At 64.6% G+C, this 20926-nt stretch overlaps 2 protein-coding genes across 4 annotated transcripts; one reads left to right on the top strand and one right to left on the bottom strand.

Moving 5' to 3' along the window:
- The first annotated feature begins 1623 nt into the window (after window positions 1–1623).
- Window positions 1624–14493, top strand: LOC102987847 (endoplasmic reticulum mannosyl-oligosaccharide 1,2-alpha-mannosidase). Of its 2 annotated transcripts, none has more exons than XM_024126331.3 (13): window positions 1624–1862; window positions 2264–2372; window positions 3076–3191; window positions 5431–5585; window positions 5862–5971; window positions 6985–7170; window positions 7895–8043; window positions 8416–8604; window positions 10410–10600; window positions 11342–11462; window positions 12043–12240; window positions 12326–12457; window positions 13222–14493. In XM_024126331.3, exons 1-13 carry the CDS (start codon window positions 1752–1754, stop codon window positions 13423–13425), a joined length of 1971 nt encoding a protein of 656 aa, XP_023982099.1. In that variant the 5' UTR covers window positions 1624–1751; the 3' UTR covers window positions 13426–14493. The 2 variants fall into 2 exon arrangements, with proteins under 2 accessions (XP_023982099.1, XP_023982098.1); XM_024126330.3 differs by having other exon boundaries at window positions 1634–1862; window positions 8464–8604.
- A 672-nt stretch (window positions 14494–15165) lies between these two features.
- Window positions 15166–19240, bottom strand: DPP7 (dipeptidyl peptidase 7). 2 transcript variants are annotated; one of them, XM_007103662.4, is made up of 13 exons: window positions 19121–19240; window positions 18939–19052; window positions 18714–18853; window positions 18468–18631; window positions 18106–18241; window positions 17945–18026; window positions 17684–17850; window positions 17437–17497; window positions 16874–16992; window positions 16623–16779; window positions 16397–16461; window positions 15997–16067; window positions 15166–15872 (listed from the first exon to the last, which is right to left on the bottom strand). In XM_007103662.4, the coding sequence occupies exons 1-13, from the start codon at window positions 19200–19202 to the stop codon at window positions 15692–15694; spliced, it is 1539 nt and encodes a 512-aa protein (XP_007103724.1). In that variant the 5' UTR covers window positions 19203–19240; the 3' UTR covers window positions 15166–15691. The 2 variants fall into 2 exon arrangements, with proteins under 2 accessions (XP_007103724.1, XP_023982101.1); XM_024126333.3 differs by lacking the exon at window positions 18106–18241 and having other exon boundaries at window positions 17945–18069.
- Between the last annotated feature and the right edge of the window lie 1686 nt (window positions 19241–20926).

The raw sequence follows: 20926 nt of genomic DNA, 5'->3' as shown, positions 1-20926 counted from the left end.
GAGGGGGCTTCCCTGGTGGCGCAGTGGTTGGGAGTCCGCCTGCCGATGCAGGGGACGCGGGTTCGTGCCCCGGTCCGGGAAGATCCCACGTGCCGCGGAGCGGCTGGGCCCGTGAGCCATGGCCGCTGAGCCGGCGCGTCCGGAGCCTGTGCTCCGCAACGGGAGAGGCCACAACAGTGAGAGGCCCGCGTAACGCAAAAAAAAAAAAAAAAAAAAAAAATACTTGATTCCAAAAAATGCTAACCATCATCTGAGCCTTCAGCAAGTTTTAATATTTTGCAATAGGAACATCAAAGGTCACTGACCACAGATCACCATAACAAATATAATAGTAATGAAAATGTTTGAAAAATCCCAAGAATTACCAAAATGTGACACAGAGACAGGAAGTGAACAAATGCTGTTGGAAAAATGGCGCCCACAGACTTGCTGGATGTAGGGTTGCCACAAACCTTAAATTTGAAAAAAAACACAATATCTGCAAAGTGCAATAAACCGAAGTACAATAAAATGAGGTGTGCCTGAATTCCAGCTGATAAGGCTGAGACCTTTTCAGCCTTCACTTGGGAAGGACAAAGCATCTGGACATTAATGCCCCAAGGTTTCACTGAAATTCCTTCTTACTTTTCACAAGGCTTAAAGGCTGATGTGGATGATATGTTTCCTGCAGGCTCTACTTTATTACGTACAGTATGTGGATGTTTAGCTGCTCTGCTCGCCTCCTCAAACCGCTTCACAGGAAGACATCATCCAACTGCTAAAACTTTTGGTTTCAAAGGAGCATTAAAGCCTCCAAGGAAAAATTGCAGTTGCTCAAACTCAGGATCGCTATTTAGGGCACCGGATCTCGGAACAAGGACGCATCAGGATCCAGGTAGGCTTCATGGCATTCTGAACTTCCCCACACCTAACACTAAGCCCCACCTCCAATGGACTTTCATACAAAGCAGCCCTTCCCAACTTCCCTTTTTTCTCTGTAAAGTACTATTCCTTTCCCTGGTCTCTGGACATGGCTATTACAGGCTATATCTGCACACCCTTAACTGCAATTCCTCTGCCATTCCTGAATAAACTCATTTTGCTGATAAAATAGCCAGCTATTTTTAAGGTTGATAGGTCCATGGATGAAAACTCCCAGAGCCTCTTACTCTGCAACGGGCTCCCCGTCCTCTCGCTGAACCCGGCCCCCCCCAGGCCCCAGCCCCTCCAGGCTCTGGGGCAAGCACCAGGGTCAAATCCACCTGGTGGGGGAGGGCGGGGTCGAGACCTGGGGTCCGGGGCGCAGAGGCACCCCGCCGACATGGCGGAACGGTGGCACACCTGCCCGGTGTCAGCGCCAGCCCGAGAAGGCCCGGCCCATCCCACGGTCCACAGGCTCTGGAGAAGTCGCGCGGGGGCGCAATGACGGGGAAATCCCAGGGGAACCGTCTGGAGCAGAAGCACCACCGGCTGCGCAGCCACACCAGCGAGTTGTGCGCAGGTGCGAGCAGTGTGGGCATGACGTCACCGCGCACGCACGGAGGCGCGCCGTGGGACGTAAGTCCGCCCTCAGGGGCCGCGACGGCGGGCGCAGGCGCAGTGGGACTCCGAGGGCGCGGCAAAGGCGCATTGGCTCAGAGCGATGGGCGGGGAGTCGACGGCGCCGCGATGGCCGCCTACCGGCGTCGGACCTGCCGGCCTCACGGCCCAGCTCGGAGCCTGGCCTCCTGACGACGCCGGAGGGCGAAGCTCCCCGGCCCGCTGCCGCTGTCATGTATCCGCCGCCGTCGCTGCCGCCGCGTCGGGACTTCATCTCGGTGACGCTGAGCCCGGGCCGGAGCTACGACAGCGGGCAGGGCCTGAGGCGGCGCTCGTTTTGGCGGGTGAGGGGCGGCCTTGGGGCCTCCCCGGGGCGAGCGCACGAACGGGGCCGGCCCCGCGGCTCGCGGGGTCCCGGGCTGCAGGGCCGAGGCGAGGCTGGTGGAGCCTGAGCCGGCACACGCGCGCTGCCGCTCTTTCCCCGCTGCCCACGTGTCAGCCAGAAACGGTCTCCGCGTGGGTTTGCATTCTCCTCGAACGTGGGCCCGGGCGGTGTGTCGTCTGCAGCAGTATCGTCCCAGCCTGCGGCCCCTGCCGAGAGGCAACTCCCTCCGGTTCAAAAGCAGCAGAGCCCACGCTGGGCCTCCGGAACTCCTCGTCGTCCCCACGGAGTGTGTCACGGTGGGAGAGATTTCCGGCTGTGCTCTTTTCAGTGAAAATGTCACTGTCTGTCTCTCTCTCTCAGAAATGGAAGCAGCTGTCGAGGTTACAGCGGAACGTGGTCCTCTTCCTGCTGGCGTTCCTGATGCTCTGCGGTCTCCTGTCCTACATCAGTGTGGCCGACGAGTGGAAAGGTACCAGCTCCACGCTTCCGCAGTGATCCGTGGGGGTTCCTGAGGGCGGACTAAGCGGCAGCAGCGCCATCTCGCAGCTGCAGGAGGCACAGACGTCAACACATTGGCAGGAAGTCGAAATACAGAGAAGCCTAGCGTGTTCGCAAGCCCCGGCTAGGAGGTGGCTGTTAACTTGAGGTTGTGTGACCGTTTCGCAAATGTCTGCCGTGAGGACCGGCATCTCCCCCGCTCTGTCTCACAGGGAGATTCCGGTCCTGAGGCTGAAGGCTGAGTCTGAACGCGTTGCGTGGATTTCCTAACGCGCTACCGGGAGCTGGGAAGGGCCGGGCAGGGTGCCAGTGAAGCGGTGCAGGGTCCCTTCTGAGCTGCTCTAGGATGGCTTCTTTGAGGAGGAAAGCTAAAGAGCCGCTGTAGGTTTGCTCCAGTAAATGGCCCGTGTGCCACCTCGTGCCCTTCCCGAAACGGAAAACATGAAGGCAGAGTAACGGGGATGTGGGTGGGGATAAGGACAGAAACCGCCAGGCGCTTCGGAATAGGTTTGATTCCCTTTGGCCGTTCTTGAATTGCTTGAACTGCCCTCTTCGGAGGTCCCGCCGCGTCCTTCCACGCGGAGTCTTAGTTGTGCGGATGCTGTCTCGAGCGCACGTTGAACGTTCTCCGGGCTTTGCGGCGAATCTGAGATAAGGTAGATTCTCTTGTTCAGCCGTGGGCAGCAGGTCGGCAGAAGGGCCGAAGGTGAGACCCGCAAATCCACCCGTCTTGCCAGCTCCTCGGAGAGCAGCTGAGAACCCGGAGACCTTCGCGGGGGCGTCACCTCAGGTACTGTGAATAAACTGTGCGTGGAGCTGTAGCCCGGGCCCGTGCCAGAAGCACTTCGGAACAGTACGTGCTGTTTCAGACCGACTGGGAAGGATTCTTTTTCTTACCGTTTGTTTGAGGTTTTAACCTCACACTCCTTACTCTGGGCTGGTTGGACGAAGGAGACAGGGGGAAAGGAAGAGGGCCATCCTCTCCTTCCTTTTCTTTGTGCATCTGCTGTGCCGGATCCTTGGTAGGTGTGAACGAGACCCATCCCTTTTCTCTGGGAGCTACTGGCGGGGGACACCCAGGCGGGCGCTCCTCTCTGGACCTGCCCAGACCGAGTTGCTGGGGGCCCGAGCATCAGTCGGGGCCTGGGAGAGAGGTTTGGGAGTACGCAGGTGCGAGGTGCCTGTCGTCCAGAAGAGGGAGGGAGGGGCGAGGCCTAGTCCTGGGGCGCCTTCCCGGGGGCGTGGGTGTGGGGAGGTGGGGCGGAGGGAGGACGTGGAGACTAGAGGGCAGTCTGGGCAGCCAGAGAGCCAGGGAAAGTCCCCTGCAAAGGGCGGTGGCTCCAGGGGGGATGGCCTTGGAGAACCCGGGCGCTCTGCACCTGGGGACACCCTCCACTGCGGGTTGGGGTGTCCGTCCATGTGCTCGAGGGCCCCCCAGGGAGAGGATCCTGGGACAGGTGCTGGCCTCACACCCCTGCAGGGCTGCCCCGGGGAGAGACAGGCGGCCGTTCTCCCCGTGTCTTACCGGAGGGTGTGTGGGTAGAAGAGGGAATTTCTCCCTTTGGAGCCGTGAGCATTCTTTCTTCCACTTCTGTGGCTGCTTTTTTGCCTGCCGACCTTCACAGTCCTGTGAAAGCAGAACGCGGCACATTTCCCCACCGAGAGACACCTTCCCACACCTCAGCGCCCACGACCCGTCTCTGGTGTCTAGGAGGGGTGGGACGTGAGGGGCTGGACGTGAAGGGCTGAACACCCGTGTCTCCTCTGGCACAAGTCCTGGGGCCGCTGTGCACCTGAAGGCCGCTCGGACCTTCTCTTCCGCTCCGACGCCAGCACTCGTCCCCAGGACGTGTTTGAGCGATGCGGCTTTGTTTCGGCCAGACGTGCGCTCTTGACCCGGGGGCCCAGCTTGGTGGGGTTCGGATCTTTGGAAGGAGGACGTCGTCCGGGATCCCCCGTCGGGTTTCCGTGGATGCTGAAAAGCAGAGGCTTTTCCGCTCGCAAGTCCGTGTCCTCACTTCCGGAGGAGGTGCCAGCCGCGCACGCTGGTCAGGGCTGGCTGGGAGCCGGGAGGGGCGCGGCGCTCCCCGCAGCGCTCTGTCACTGACCGGCCACCTCTGCCACACCCTTCCGAAGATGAAACGCGGCACATTTCCCCACCGAGAGACACCTTCCCACACCTCAGCGCCCACGACCCGTCTCTGGTGTCTAGGAGGGGTGGGACGTGAGGGGCTGGACGTGAAGGGCTGAACACCCGTGTCTCCTCTGGCACAAGTCCTGGGGCCGCTGTGCACCTGAAGGCCGCTCGGACCTTCTCTTCCGCTCCGACGCCAGCACTCGTCCCCAGGACGTGTTTGAGCGATGCGGCTTTGTTTCGGCCAGACGTGCGCTCTTGACCCGGGGGCCCAGCTTGGTGGGGTTCGGATCTTTGGAAGGAGGACGTCGTCCGGGATCCCCCGTCGGGTTTCCGTGGATGCTGAAAAGCAGAGGCTTTTCCGCTCGCAAGTCCGTGTCCTCACTTCCGGAGGAGGTGCCAGCCGCGCACGCTGGTCAGGGCTGGCTGGGAGCCGGGAGGGGCGCGGCGCTCCCCGCAGCGCTCTGTCACTGACCGGCCACCTCTGCCACACCCTTCCGAAGATGAAGCTGGGGCGTCCGGGCGCGGGCCTGCGACAGTACTGTCTGCGGCTCCATCCCTGGGGCCGTGCTGGCTCTCACCCTGCCGGCCCCGCTACCCTTAGGGTCTGACACCCGGAAACGTCCCTGCCAGGGGCTTAACCCGCTGCCCAGGGTGGCACGTGCCCGTTGGCAGAGCCTCCATCCGGGTAGTCAGGGCCAGGAGCTGGCGAGTAAGGGGCTCCTCCCAGAGCTGCCTGTCGTAGGAAAAATGAAAGTAATTTCCTCTGGGCAATTGCAGCCGCTCCGCCAGTCCGGAGTGCTCCCTGCGTGGGGCCGGCCAGACTGGGGGCAGCGTCCCAGATGGACGACTGAATCATTTCACGAGTGACTGGTCTCTGCTTGTCTCTGTCCAGAAGCCTCCAAGGCATTTCCGACGGGGACCACCCAACCTGCAGATTAGAGCCCCCGGCGGAGACGCCAAGGACCAGAGGCAGGAGGAGGCCCAGAGGAGGGCAGAGGCAGCCGGCGCGGCTCGCCGGGAAGACAACGCGCAGGGAAACCGCGCCAGGTACCAGGAGCCGCGGAGAGGGACTGAACGGGGCCGCAGAGGCCGTCAGGCCTCTCGTGGCGTTTCTTTTCCTGGAGAGCAAAGAGGACCGGCCTGACGCATAATGCGCCTTCTGCAGACAGTGTGTGCCCCGTGGGGGGTGGGAGGGCGGGGCGGGGGCGGGGCCCCCCCCGCGTGGAGGCCGAGTCTGAGCCCAGCGAGGCTGTGACCTCGACCTCGACCTCGGGGCATCGGCACCTCGGCCCCTGCTCTGAGCGCGCTCTCCTCCCGCTCCAGCTGGACGGGCGCAGGGACCGCGCCGGAGCAGCGCACCCAGCTCCCTCCGAGAAAGGCGGAGGCCCCGCCCAGGCCTTCCCCGCAGGCCCTCAGGCCACGGAGCAGTCCAGGTGAGGTCCGGCCTGCGCCCTCTCGGGCCTCCCCCGGGCACTCTGAGGGCGGGGGCGTGTGGACACGCACAAGAGCGGCAGGGCGGCGGGGGGCTCCTGCCGTCCCTCCGAGCGCCGCTCAGCCTTGGACACGCAGGTGCAAGGATGAGCGGGTCTCGGCGTCAGCACCCCTCCGGGCTTTGGTGACGACGTGGGGCTCCTTGGCGGCTGTCTTCCCGTGTCCGGCGCTGCAGGCGCACAGGAACGTGCGTGCGGGAGGCTCGTTTCCCGCCTGTGTCCGGGCAGCCAGGGGCCCGGGTGCTGCGGTCCTCATGTCGCCCCTTGAGGGGTCAGCCTGTCCTGTTCCCATTCCACGGACAGGAGAACTGAGTCTGGGTCCCCGCCGGGACCCTCTGCTCTCGGTGCTGGAGCCCCCAGGGAGGACAGGAGAGCCCGGGGTGGGGACTCGTGGCCACGCACGTGGGGACACGGGGCGACCGCGTGGGGTTAGAAGTGGACGGCAGAGCCGTGGGTGTCGACACTGACGGGACGTGTGGTGAAGCCGCGGACACGTGTTCCCCCGCGCGGTAGCCCGTGTGTGCGCGTGGCCCCCCACGTGTGGCAGGAAGCAGCCTCTGGATGCGCCCCGAGGGCGCCCTGGCGAGTGTCCGAGCGGCCTTGGCGGTGTCTGCTCCCCGTTGCGAGTGCCCGCGGCTTATCGGGCAGGACGCAGCACCGCCAGACGAGGTGTTTTTGTCCGGGTCACCAGTGCCTGTCACGTTTGACGTCCCCAAACCGGACTGCACCTCGCAGCCGTGGTGGTCCCGCGGCCTGCGATGCTTAGCTCTGCACGTGTTCACTACCCCCCGAGGGTGGGCCCCGCCGGGCCCTGGTGGAGGCGGCGGGCCCGGGCCAGGCAGCGGGTCCTGCTCAGACCTTCGCTGCAGCCCGTGGTGGCCCCCGTCAGCCTCACTGTCCGGGGGGCCGCAGGACAGCTCTGTCCGGACACCCACGCCCCGCTTCCCTCCTCGCAGCCTCGCAGAACGAGCGCCAGAAGGCTGTGGTCGCCGCCTTCCGCCACGCGTGGGCCGGATACCGCAAGTTCGCCTGGGGCCACGACGAGCTGAAGCCCGTGTCCAAGTCCTTCAGCGAGTGGTTCGGCCTCGGCCTCACGCTGATCGACGCCCTGGACACCATGTGGATTTTGGGTCTGAAGAAAGGTATCTGCTCATCCCCAGCATGGGGGCCGAGCTCTCCTGCGTGACTCTCGGGCCCGAGCGAGCCTGGGCTGGGAGGTGTCCACGCGCCGTGTCCCGCTGGGCTGCGCCTCCCCTCGTCCTGGGTGCCACGGTGGCCGTGCTGGCCCTGGGCAGGTCCTTTGTCCCCTCACATCCAGGCGGCCAGGGGATGCTCAGGACAGGCGTCCCCTGCGCCCCCTGCCGAGAGCTGAGTGAGGCTGTAGGTGGGCTTCCAGGGGCGTTCCCAGCCCGTGTTTCTGTCGCAGTCAGGCGGGGCCCGGTGGTGGGAGGTGACACGTGATCTGACGGAGTCGCCAGCGCCCCGAATCTCTCCCTAGTGTCCTCCTGTGCCGCGCAGATGGGGCTGAGTTGGGATGGTGTGTCTCTAGGTGTTTCTAAGCTGGCATTTTAAACATCTGCTTTAAGTTTTCTGATTGGGCTGAAGACCGCTTGCCGCTCACTCACCCTCGTGGTCCTCTGTAGCGTGGCTGGGACTGTGGAGCACGTGACCTCGTGCTGCATGGCCTTCCCCCAGCTGCACACTGGCTCAGTTGTTTTTGCGGGATTGGAAGCCTTCAGGGTCCCCTCTTGCACTAGGAAGTGACGTTGAAACCCTGCAGGGGGTGCGTGTGGCCCCAGAGGGAGCGGTCAGGGAAACGCTTGGACTGTTAATTTCTTCCTGAATCTGTGCTGTTTCACGCGATAGAATTTGAAGAAGCCAGGAGGTGGGTGTCCCAGAGGTTATTATTTCAGAAAAACGTGGACGTCAACCTGTTTGAGAGCACCATCCGGATCCTGGGGGGTCTTCTGAGCGCCTTCCACTTGTCCGGGGATGTCCTCTTTCTGAAAAAGGCTGTGAGTGTCCCGGCACCAGGTCGGCTCCCGTCCTGGGGGCACCGGGGTCTCGAGTGCTGCACAGTCGGTCCCTTTCTCGTGGGATCAGGGTGGGGAGGCGGTTGTTTGCAGTCTCCTCTCCCCTCCACGCACTCGAGTCTGTTTCCGTGCACGTGCGTGGCTCAAGTGGCCCTGCCGCCTGCACGCATGGTCACTCAGAGCTGCTTGAGTCCAGCTCGGTTTTTGCAGCTCCTCAGGGGTGGGGCCCCATGAAGCCAGCAGACTCATCTCTCCCGTGGATTAGATGGAAACGGGTGACGGGTTAGTGTCCTGCCGTGGAGACAGGCCACTCTGGGACAGGAATCGCTGACTCATCGCTGTGTTGTGTATCAGGAGGATTTTGGAAATCGGTTAATGCCTGCGTTCCAAACACCCTCTAAGATTCCGTATTCCGATGTAAACATCGGCACTGGAGTTGCCCACCCACCGCGTTGGACCTCTGACAGCACGGTGGCCGAGGTGACAAGCATTCAGCTGGAGTTCCGAGAGCTCTCTCGTCTCACGGGAGTTAAGAAATTTCAGGTACGGAGGGGCTGTGCTTCCAGCTGGAGCGGGTTTGCAGCGGGGCTGTCTCTGCTTCAGTGGGGCAGGTGCAGGTCTGTGTGGTCATTGATCCTGGGGCATGAGACCAGTTGTTGTGTTTGGTTTTGTCCCACGTTTTTCCTGGTGAGTCCCATTATCTCGTGATATCAGAGGTGCAGGCATGAAAGGCATTGACTGGAGGGTGAGTCTCTGCCTGGCCCCAGCCCTGTGCAGTCCCGTGTCCTTAGGGTCCTGGCAGCGGATGTCTTGTCGTGTGGTGCTCTGCGTGGCCTCAGGTCCACCTACTGTTGTCCGGGACTCTTCTGAGCCAGCGAGGGCGGCCGGCTCTGTCGTGGCTGCTGCCGTGGGATGTGTGGAGTCACCGGGTTTTGAAGCCAGTTCAGTGCCGATGACATCGTGGCCATCCCCGCTGTTGCACCTGGACTGTGCCCACGCACATGTCTGTCCTGGGTGGGCGGCTGGAGCGGTGCTGCTGGCATGGCTCCTGCTGTGTGTCGGGACCAGCAGGTGCACGTGGCATGGAGGGCTGACTTGTTTTTTGTTCTTGGCTCTCCATATGTTATTGCCTCTAGCAGTGTCTGCTCGCCCGCCTTAGGGACCTTCCTGTGGACGATGTCTCTGCTTGTGGGCCTTCCTCTAAGGTTGATTCTTTCAGCTTTTTTTCTCCTCCTTTTTTTTTTTTAAAGATGGCATTTTAGTTTATTTTTTTTTAATTATTTTTGGCTGCATTGGGTCTTCGTAGCAGTGCATGGGCATCTTATTGTGGTGGCTTCTCTTGTTGCACAGCATGGGTTCTAGGCCTGCAAGCTTCAGTAGTTGTGGCTCCAGGGCTCAGCAGTTGTGGCTCGCGGGCTCTAGAGCACAGACTCAGTAGTTGTGGCGCACGGGCTTAGTTGCTCCCCCACCATGTGGCATCTTCCCGGACCAGGGCTCGAACCCGTGTCCCCTGCATTGGCAGGCGGATTTTTAACCACGGCGCCACCAGGGATGCCCTCCCTTGTTTTAAATTGAGATTTAGTTTATATATCGAGAAATGCTGCTTTTTTCTGTGTACGTTGCGTGTACTCACGTGTTTGTGACCATCGTCGTTACGTAATTCCAGAACAATTCCCTCACCCAGATTGAACCCCGCACTGTTTGCCGACCCCCCATTGGCAGCCGCACAGGGCTGGGCTCTGGCATGGGCCCCATTCTGGACAGTTCGTGTCCCTCCTGCAGTGACTGCAGTCTGGGCGTTGAGTGAGCATGGTGTCCTCAAGGTTGCCGGACTGGTCAGAATCCTTCCTTTCCGAGCGCAGACAGGCTTCATCGTGTGGGTTGACCGCGTGTCTGGACGGTCACCTGCTGAGCTTTGGCCTGTGTCCCACTGGGGATCTTGACAACACGGCTCCTGTCGGGTCCCGTCCTGCACAGACGTCCTCGTGTGTTGTCCAGCCATACTTGTACCTCTTAGTGGGTGTGCGATTGTCTCGCTGGATCGACTTTTCTGACAATCAGCGGTTCGCCTTTTGAGTTTGCGTGTGGGGCTGCTGTGTGTCTTCTGTGTGAAGTGCGTCGTCAGGCCGCCTGCCCATCAGCGGATGGAGGGGTCGTGTGCACGTTCTCAGGACGCATACAGGCGCTACGGCGGCTACTTGCTCCGAAGATGTCCCCCCAGGGCGGGGCTGAGAACCGTGGCGAGGGCGGGTTCAGCCCCGTGGTCGGGCCGTCGGGGCGGCAGCGTCCGAGGAGCGCCGCCCTCTGTGCAGCCCGCCCTGCTCACCGCCCCGCCCTCCCGTGCGCAGGAGGCCGTGGAGGAGGTGACCAGGCACGTGCACTCCCTGCGCGGGAAGAAGGACGGGCTGGTGCCCATGTTCATCAACACCAGCAGCGGGCTCTTCACCCACCTGGGCGTGTTCACCCTGGGCGCCAGGGCCGACAGCTACTACGAGTACCTGCTGAAGCAGTGGATCCAGGCTGGGAAGAAGGAGACGCAGTGAGGCCCCAGTCTCTGCCCTCGCGGTGGCCCAGCCCTCGGGGTGGCGGGAACGGCAGCCGCGCCAGCTGGGGCCGGGCCGCTCTGCGGGGCGGGTTTCTCCTCCCAGCCTGGGTGCGGAGCCAGGGCCCGGCCGGCTGCTGGGGTCCACGGCTCGTCAGTGCAGGCAGCCGGGGTCTTCCTCGGGCCTGAGGCCGCCCCTCTGGCGCCCGCTCCCGCGGCAGGCAGCCAGGGCCGCGTGGGCCTCCTCGAGCCGGTGCCCTGACCCTGAGAACGCACGCTTGCCTGGGGAGCAGGGTGGCTCCTTGTCCGGTTTGGGAAATAGAGGTTGACCCTCACGAGGGTGCTAGGATCGCCTCAAGTCTCAGGCCCGGGGGTCACAGTGACCCAGAATCAGGGGCAGCTCCAGGCCACCGCCCACGGGTGAGACGAGGGCGTCACCAAAGGGGGAGCCCGCGGGCTGGTTCAGAGAACCGGCGCGGGCGCGTCGGGGCCAGGGGCTCGGCAGAGACCGGTCTCTGGTGGCCCCTTGGGGCTGGTTGGGAGGCACGGGCCCTGGTGCGGGGCGGGGGCAGCAGCCCACGGGGCTGACCCGGGCCTCCACGCGGAGACTGGCGGGCGCCACCCGAGACAGGGCAGCCGCGAGAATGGGGATGGGCGCTCAGGGTCGTGCCCTTTCCCGGAGCGCGGGGGCCGTGCGCCCGCCTGGCCTGAGCACACGGGCCCCGCTGGTCTGCACAGGCTGCTGGAAGACTACCTCGAAGCCGTGGAGGGAATCAGAAAGCACCTGCTGCACAGATCTGAACCCGGCAAGCTGACCTTCGTGGGGGAACTCGCCCACGGCCGCTTCAGCGCCAAGATGGTGAGCAGGAGCGTGGTCTGACGCGGCCTAGCGGTCCTGGGGCTCCACCCTTCGTCCTTGACCTCGGACGGCTCCGAGGCTCTGGACGTCGGAGGGGACCACGCGACGCTGGCCACGGAGTGTGAGCCGTCACGAGTGGATGCGGGCTGCACGGCCCGGGCTGTCCCGTGCCGGGGGGAGCTGAGGTCTGTGTGGTGCCAGGGCCCCTTCCCCAGAACCCCCTGCCCCCCAGGGCCCCGCCCCTGCTCCAAGCCCCGCCTTCCATGCTCCCGGGAGCCCCGCCCCCAGCTCCCCCTCCCCCTGTCCTCCTGCAGCTGGTGCTCCATCGGCCGCTGGGGGCTGGAGACGAGGGAGACCCGGGTCAGCAGGTGCTCCCCGGGAGGTGGTGGTCCTTCTAGCAGCTTCTGCCCTGCGTGCGTGGGGCCCCCGGTGTGTGGCCTGCAGTTCAGTCCCCTGTTGGAGCCCTGCCGGCACTCAGGCCTGCCGGCTCCTGGGAACATGGGAGGCCTGATAATGCAGGACCCGTGTGGAACCCGTGAGGCCGCAGGTCCACGGTGGTGAGGTGACCCTCTGATTCCAGGACCACCTGGTGTGCTTCCTGCCAGGGACGCTAGCTCTGGGCGCCCACCACGGCCTGCCTGCCGACCACATGGAGCTGGCCCGGGCGCTCATGGACACCTGCTACCAGATGAACCGCCAGATGGAGACGGGGCTGAGCCCCGAAATCGTGCATTTCAACCTGCACCCCCAGAAGTCCCGTAAGGACGTGCAGGTCAAGGTGAGCCGTGCTGGGGCCGGTGTGGCTCGGGGGCGCCAGGGCAGGGGCGTGGCAAGGCTAATCCCGAGCCCGCATTCCTCCCCAGGCGGCCGACAGACACAACCTGCTGCGGCCCGAGACGGTGGAGAGCCTGTTCTACCTGTACCGCCTCACGGGCGACCGCAAGTACCAGGACTGGGGCTGGGAGATCCTGCACAGCTTCAACACGTACACGAGGGTGAGGGCCCGCCCGCCGCCTGGTCCTCGCCCCCAGCCCCTCACCGCCGCCTGCCACGTGGGCTGGATTGGGGGGGGGGGCCCACCCACCCTGGCCGCGGGGGCCCAGCTGCCCAGCACTGCCCTCAAGGTGTACATGACCGGGGGCCAGGGCAGCTCTCCTGCCTGTCTCGGGGGGCCAGCGTGTGTGGGGAGGGTCCCCGCAGTGGCCCGAGGTGCACAGGGCGCGTCCCTCCTGGGTTGTCTGGGTGGCTGGGCAGCACTTTCCCACCCGGAGGTGACTTCTGGGCCGCTGCTCCCCAGGGCGAGTGCCATGACCCCCCCCGCCCGCCGTGCTCAGGCCCAGCTGCCCGTCGTACAGCCGGGGCCGTGGCTCAGAGAAGGTCCCGCCCTGCCCAGGGCCCACTGCCCACCCCAGCAGAGCTGAAACTTGATCTTTGCCCTGTGGCACGTGAGGTGCCGGGTGGTACACCCCTCGGGTGAGCTCAGGGCTCTTGCAAGACCTGTACAGGTTCTGGGGGTCGCGCTTTCCACCCGGTCACTTGCAGTCTGCTGGCATCCCCCAGGGTGTCCCTGGAGGAACCATGGCCGACCTCCGGAGCGGCCAGTCCCCTTGTGGGCCTTGGTGTCCTCACCGCCCCAGACCCTGCCCTGGGGGGCTGTGTGTGCTGCCGTGGGCAGGGGGCTCGGGAGGGTGCCTCTAGCCTGCGGCCCTCGAAAGGGCTGAGCCTGCAGCGTGACGCTGTGGCCTTGGCTCTCGTGCAGGTCCCCTCGGGCGGCTATTCTTCCATCAGCAACGTCCAGGACCCCCGCAATCCCCAGCCCAGGGACAAGATGGAGAGCTTCTTTCTGGGGGAGACGCTCAAGTACCTGTATCTGCTCTTCTCCGATGACCCAGACCTGCTCAGCCTGGACACTTACGTGTTCAACACAGAGGCTCACCCCCTGCCCATCTGGGCCCCCTCCTAGGGCGGGACGGCTCCCGAGTGGGTGCTGCCCGGGGGACTGGTGAGTCCTGTCATGGAGGATGCCTGTCGGCAAGACCCTGGCCCTGACCTTGGCTGTGTGGTGTCCTCCCAGCCGGCTGGAAGTGCCCCAGGCCGGGCTGATGACAGAGGCCAGCGGCAACTGGGCCAGGACGTTTCGGGGCCTCAGCTGCTCGGGGTGGCTGCCGGGCTTCCGGTGCTCTGCCGCGGGTTCTGGGCTCCTTGCCTGGCTCTCATCGGGACACCGTCCGGAACGAGTGGGAATAATCAGCGCTGTGAGCTAGCGGGGACCCGCCCGCCCGGGGAGCCTCTTCCTCCTTCCTGAGAAAGTCAAACCGTGACTACATTCCTGAAACCCGAATGCCCTCCTGCTGGCCGCGCAGGGCTTCCTAGGGGTCCTGGACCCTCTGGTCACCCTGGGCCACGCTGGGTCCCCAGAGCCCATGATGCGATCAGAGACAGGAGCTGAGGGGACAGCCTGGGTACAGCTCAGCCTGGGGGCCTCGCAGCCTGTGAACACGCCCCAACCTGGGGTCTCGGGGCATCTGTGACCTCACGGGGATCCGGGCCCCTGGCTGGCTGTGCCGTTTACACGTTGGACTCAGGGATCCTCCCCTTGCCCTTGCAGGGGCTGGGCGGGCAAGTTCACCGGCCCCCAGCCAGCCCCGATTGATGGACTTTTCAGCGGAGATAAAAGTACATTTGTTCTAACTGGCACCTGCTGTGTCTTTGTTTCCGGAATCGCAACTGTGAGACGGGGAGGGGCGGCAGGGCAGTGTCTGGGTCAGGTCTGGCGTGTCCAGAGGTCAGCTGTGCCCTGGCCCCTGGGGGAGATTTGGGAGTGTCAGATCCACGGGGCAGGTGCCGGCCACAGTGGCGCCCAGGGTGACGGTATGCCTGTGATGGTTGCCGGCGCCAGTGAGCATGGCGGGCCCCACCTGCTCTGCCCGCTTCCCTGGCGTGTGGGGTGTCCGCGCCTGGGGCTTCTCCTCAGGGTGCCTGGTCAACCTATATCATTCCTTTTTAAAGAAAATAAATTTATTTTATTTTATTTTGGCTGCATTGGGTCTTCGTTGCGGCGCGCGGGCTTCTCACTGCGGTGGCTTCTCTTGTTGCAGAGCAGGGGCTCTATAGTTGTGGCTCGCGGGCTCTAGAGCGCAGGCTCAGGAGTTGTGGCGCACGGGCTTAGTTGCTCCGCGGCACATGGGGATCTTGCCAGAGCAGGGTTCGAACCCGTGTCCCCTGCACTGGCAAGCGGATTCCTAACCACTGCACCACCAGGGAGGTCCTCGTTCCTTCTTTCGCCGGCTGCACCCATGCCTTAGGACCGACCCCGGGGTGGCTTTCCAGAGCGAAGCCAGGATCCTGGGCCTCGGCTGGCCCTAGCTCCCAGGCCCTGGTGACCCTGTAGGACAGGCCAGCCCTTTGTCTGTGTTAAATGTGGAGACTTTGTTCTTTTACTCCTAGAAGCCTCTACACAGGCACCGGACCCGGGGTCAGGCAGGGCCTGGCCTGCCGCTGTGGCCCCTTCTCCGCTCGCACCTTCTGCGCTCACCCTCAGGGCTGCCGCCCTCCACTGGCCCAGAGCCCTGCAGGTTCCGTGCCCGGCAGGTGCGCAGGCCTGTGTCTCAGTCGGCCTCTTGCCCTGCGTCTCACGGCTGTGGCTGCCTGCCTGGCAGGGCCTCCCCAGCTGGAGGGCGCGTTGCGCTCCCCGTCGCTACGCTGCCCCGCCCGCCCCCCGTACCCCAACGCAGGAGCCTCTTGGGCAGCGGTGGGTGTGGGACTCGGGACAGCAGGGTTCCCACACGGTGGGCCGGAGTCCGCTGAGTGAAGCAGACTGCCCCCCAGGCCTGGCCCCAAGCAGGGGGACTTGGGGGCTGCAGGGATCCCCAGACAGACGCTGCAGTGGTTGGGGACGAAGAGGACAGCTGAGGAGGGAGGTGGAGAATCACTGGGGTGGCCTCTTGTGGCGGTGTGGCCTGGCCAGCCGCAGGAAAGGCCGGCATCCCCCGCCACCCAAGACACAGACGGGCGCTGAGAACTCTGCTTTATTTATCAGCTGAGTTTAGGAGGTGCTGCAAGCGTGTTCACTGTGTCCAGGGCCTCCGGACAGAACAGGACACGGGACACAACATGCCTGACAGGCCACCAGTGTTTGTCCGGCCTCTCCCTCGGGCAAGGCCCTGCCCACCCTGGCCGAGCTCCAGGTTCAGGAGGTTTGGCCGGGGCTCCTCCCTCCCTTACTCGCCTCAGGCTCCCAGCAAGTCCTCTGTGGTCCTGCTGGGAGAGCACCCCTCAGCCTCCGAGCCCCCGTGCTGTGCCAGCCGCAGCCGTTGCTCCTGCCTGGCCGCCTCGACCCACTTGCCGATGAGGGTGGCCTCTAGCCTGCGCGCCTCCACGACAGATGCGGGGTCTTCTGGGTGGGACGCTCTGAGGAGCGGGCGTGCGGGGGACTCAGCAGGGCTGGCAGGCCCCGAGCCTCACACCACCCTAGCCCACGTCCACCCATCGGCCCAGGCCAGGCACTGCACCCCCTCCCCAGGCAGGACTGCACCTGAGGTCCAGGTGATGCGCTCCCCCGTGGATGGTGATGGCGAGGACTGACACGCTCAGGTTGCTCTGAATCTGGATCATTGAAGGAGGCTCCGTGTCAGGGGTGCAGACCGTGCTCTGGGCCTCAGCCTCGCAGCACAACCTGCTGGGAGGCTGCATGTCCCAGCTTGTGGGGTGCAGTTAAAGGAGTAGTTTGAGGTGACTGCATAGACCTGAACGGTCCCATTAGAAATGAAAGGTGAAGATTAATGAGCCAGAAATCAGGTCGCCATTAAGAAGTCAGGAGTAGAACCAACAAAGGGAGAGGAGGGAACAACGAAAACCGGAACACAAATCAAGGAGGTACAGAGCCGAGAGCGCCGGGACCCACACGGGGCAGGGACTTCCTGGCCGTGACTCACCCCTCCCCCTGCCCAGGGGTCCAGGTCACCGTTGGAGAAGATGATGTTGCTGGCAGCTGTGAGGTCTGAAATGGACAGAGCAAGCAGTGGTGGGGACCGGGTGGGGCCCCCCAAATGTGTGACCCAGGAGCTGGATCAAACTCCAGCTATATCCAGGGAGCGTGGGAAAGAGAGGCAGCTCAGTGCAGGGGGAAGGATGCCGCCCCACCCCTGCCTTGAGCCTCACCGCCTCCCCCAAAGCTGGTCTGCAGCCAGTCCTGCCGGGGCCACACGCCCCACGTGTCCAGGCAGTACTGCTGGCGCAGTGCTTCGGTGAAGGGCAGGTCAGGGAAGATGTCCGACACGTTGTTGCTGGAAAACGTCAGGTTGATCTCAGTGCAGGCCTGCGGGACACCCGCACCACCATCAGGCCAGGGGGCCAGGACACCACATGTAGCACCCCATACCTGGCAGTCCCAGACCCCAACTCCCCCATACCTGGTAGTCCCAGGCCTTGGCATCAGGGCCCAGGCCGCAGCCCGTGGGGTCGGCACAGACCTGGTACTGCAGGTAGATGTCATAGCAGGGCTCCATGCCCGAGGAGTTGTACACCAGGCCTGGGGGAGAGGGGTCCTGGGGCTGGGTGCCGGGACACCCACCCTGCCCCCTTGCACGGGTCCAGCAGGCGTCAGGGGCTCTGGAGTCCTATGGGCCCAGTGAGGAGTGGGGCGGCTGGGGTCTGTATTATCAGCTCCTGTCCTGCTGTTGAGGGCAGCTGGGCAGCCCACCTTGATGTTCTCCCCTCCCAGCAGGGTGGGCTGAGGTGGGGTGTGCTGCCCTTTGCACTGGGGACCTCCCAGAAGGCCCTTGGGTTCGCGCTCTCCAGGCTGGGCCATAGCGGGGATGGCCACTTCCTGCCCCAGGGGCCAAGTGGAGGCTTCTGTGCTCCCCACCCCTGTACGGCCCTCACTGCTGCCCGCCCGCTCCTCAGCCCACCCGCTCCCATGCCAACACTGGGCCCCTCACGCTCGACACCAGCCCAGGCAGGTGGGCAGACGCACCGGCCAACGATCGGAGCCCCTTGATCCTCTGGCTCTCAGTCAGCAGCCGGTCGCAGCCAACCTGTGGGTGCCAGCAGAGCCCCTCAGCCGGCCACCCCCCTCGAGACCTTCCCTAGTCCCAGGTCCCAGAGTGGCTGCAAGGCCCTGGGGCTGGCCAGCTCTGACTACCCCAGGGCAGCTGGGCTCTTCCCTGTCCACAGGACACTGCCCTCCCCGGGCTCCCGCCAGCCAGGGGCGGGTGCCTCGCCTTGACGGGGTTGGCAGGAAGGTGCCCCACGAAGTCGGTGGGGTACGGGTAGTCCATCATGGCCAGCAGGGTGAAGGCATTCCGGGCAAACGCGAAGAGTTGGGTCAGGTCCCCCGGGCCTGAGAGTGGCGAGCAGGTGCCGAACTCCTGGCTGACCGCGTCATACGCTGCCAGGAGGAGTAGGACAAAGCCTTTGGAGTCTTCAGGCACACGTGGGGGAGGGGGAATGGGGGGCAGGGAGGCAGGGGGCAGCCTCCTCACCTCCCTGTAGGAACAAGTCCTTGATCTGCCGGAAGGCGTCCCGCACGGCCTGGGCACACTTGGGACTCTGGCCCTCAAAGTCCTGGAGGAAGGAAGGGTGTGGCTGCGCCCGCCGCCTGGGCTGCCTGGGGCAGGGGTCGGGGGCCGGAGGCTTCACTTACTGCCGAGACGTCCCGGAAGAACTGGTAGGGGTCACCGAGGCCTGCCACCGCGACGACAGGTGCGCTGGCCGCCAGTGCCCCCGCCACGAGGTGGGGGTACTTTATCCTCATGTAGGCGCTGAGCATCCCCCCATAGCTGGGCAGGGGCGCAGGGTTAGCTGGGTGGCTCCCCACGCCACCCCTGCAGCACCCCGCCCCCGCCGGCCCCAGTGCGCCTCCGCGACGACACCTGCCTCCTCTCTCCTTTCTCAGAGCCCCCCACCCCATGCCTCCAAAGGACCCCAAACTTCTAAGACCCACAGAAATTCTGGCCGGGGCCAGGCTTGCATTTGTTCCGGGAGAGAAAGAAGACAAGGACGCACCTCCCACCAAAGGCGATGGCGGGGGCGTCCTGGGCCCCAAGTTCCTGCCGAAGCGCCCGGAGCAGCCCCGCGTAGTCGGCCAGGGCCTGCTCCACCGTCAGCAGCTCCGTGTACCCGCGGCACCTGGACCGCTCACCGAACGGGAGAGACTTTCCGTAGTACCGCTGTGGGCAGGCGACCAGGGGTCAGTGACCCCGCGCCCCGGTCTGGCCCCCACTCCCACCCCCAGCCCCAGCCGGTACCCACGTGCTCGGCAAAGACGACCAGGGCCCCCTGCTGCGCCGCCAGCTCCAGGATGAACCCTGAGTTGTTGGCGAAGGACCACACGTCCCCCTCGTTGCCCGTGTAGAAGAATATTGGCCCCTCGCCCCTCTTCCAGAATTTCTCTGTCGGATGGAGGCGAGGGCGCGGGTGAGGCGTGGGGTGCCCGTCCTCATCCGACAGCAGGAACTGTCCCCAGGGCGACCTCACCTGACAGCAGGAACCGCTGGCGGAAGGTCCTGTTCCCAAACCTCTCGAAGTTGAAATGGTCCAGGAGCTGCTCGAAGTAGGCCTCCTGAAAGTCAGGGTCCGGGGCTCTGTGGGCTGGAGGGCACAGCGCTCAGCGCGGGGACCAGGGGTGCCGGGTGGGGGGCCCGCGGGCCGGCACTCACCCCCGGCCTCTCGGCTGCGCAGCTGCACGGCCAGCAGCAGGGCCAGGGCCCAGGGCAGGGCCGCCTGGGGCGGGGAGCTCATGTTCGCTTTGCCCGCCGGCTTCGGGTCAGGTGGGCGGAGTCACGTGACCAGCAGGAAACCCTCACGTGACGGCCTGGGCGGGGCTGCAAGCAGCACTGCCCTCTCCTCCCGGCCGCCGGCTTCCGGGTTCTCAAGCTTCTGGCACTCCTGTGTCACCATGAAGATGGTCGCTGTGGGGGCACAGGAAGTGGGCTGAGGGCTCGAGGGCCCGGTGCTGGGGCGGGGGACGTTCCTGCCCAGTCACCCGTCCTCTAGCGGCCACTGCTGAGGGCCGGGCGCCGTGCCACACACGCACCGGGCGGGAAGTGACTGCCCCACTGCCCAGCCGCCTCCCGGCCACACGGTGTTGTCCTGGCTCGGGCCCCCCAGCGGGCAGCCCCAGGGGAGGGTCACTCTCAAGGGCAGGGTTGGGGAAGGCCGCCTCCTGAGCAGCTGCTCAGCACGACCCCTGAGAGGGAGGGAGGGAGGCTTAGGAGGATGGGGGTGGGGCCTCCGTCGAAGAGGGTCGGCCGCCCTGGAAAAAGAGCCTGTCCTGTCCGAGCAACAGGGAGGGCCCGTGTGGCTGGGCAGGGGGCGGGCGAGCGGGGGCCTCGGAGCCCAGGCAGGAGTTTGGGCAGCTCGTGGGGGTGGAGAAGGCTAGGAGGCCAAGCTTGGGATCTGGGACCCTCTCCCCTCCCCCTCAGGCCAGCCCCCACATTGGCTCCGCAGTACCCAGAGGACGGAAGGGCCACCTCTCCCCCGGTGCCAGTCCAGGGCCTGGTGAGGGGCCAGACAGGCCAAGCTGGGCAGCCCGCTCAGCACAGGTGGGGCCGTGCTGACCACAGTCCTGCTGGGGATGTGGGCAGTGAGCCAGGCCCAGAGCAGGTGGGGAAGGTGGCCCCGCCCCAGGCAGTAGAGGGAAGGGGAGCCACCCATTCCCACTCCCAAGACTGTCCCCGGCCAGTTCGACCCCCAGGCTCTGCCCAGGCCTGGACTGTCTGGTGCTGGGACGGCCCAGGCTGGGCTGGGGTCCTGGGCTCTGGCCACAGCCAGGAAACCGGGCCAGCTGGCCCTTTGGCTTCCCCTCACACAGTCCCAGGACTGTTGCTGTGGCAATCAGCATGGTGACAATGACTGTCTATCACATGACACCACCCTATGGGTGTAGTCACCCTGAGGTCACCCAGTGCCACACCACAATCATTCCACAGTCCCTGTCCCCATCCCTATGTCCTCATGTCCCTCATGTCTCCGTGTCCTCATGTCCCCATCCCTGTGTCCCCGTCCCCATGTCCCTATCCCTGTGCCCCTGTGTTCATGTTCCCGTGTCCCCATGTGCCCACCCCGTGTCCCCGTCCCTGTGTGCCCACCCCCATGCCCCCGTCCTTGTGTCCCCATGCCCCCTTGTCCCCATCCTCGCGTCTCTGTGCGCCCAGGTTCCCATGTTCCCGTGTCCCTGTTCCTGGGTGCCCATCCCCGCACCTAGGGATGCCTGTCCTGTGTAGAGAGAGCTACACTTGAAGGCCCCCCACGGCCTCTTCAGGCTGGGGGCCAGGACAAGACACAGGACTCACAGCCCCTCCCCCTGGATGGCAGCCCCTCCCCAGGCTGCTCCCACTTGCATCTCTTCCTCTATCAGCTCAGGGGCCCGATCCCAACAGCCCCACCACAGACCCTCCACGTTCCCCGCTCCCAGCCCTCCAGGCAGCTCCTCCACGCCTGGGGTGGGACTGAAAAGGCCCAGA

Source organism: Physeter macrocephalus, chromosome 13 (genome assembly GCF_002837175.3).
Source record: "Physeter macrocephalus isolate SW-GA chromosome 13, ASM283717v5, whole genome shotgun sequence".
Taxonomy (NCBI): domain Eukaryota; kingdom Metazoa; phylum Chordata; class Mammalia; order Artiodactyla; family Physeteridae; genus Physeter; species Physeter macrocephalus.
This window is presented reverse-complemented; position numbering and strand designations above follow the sequence as displayed.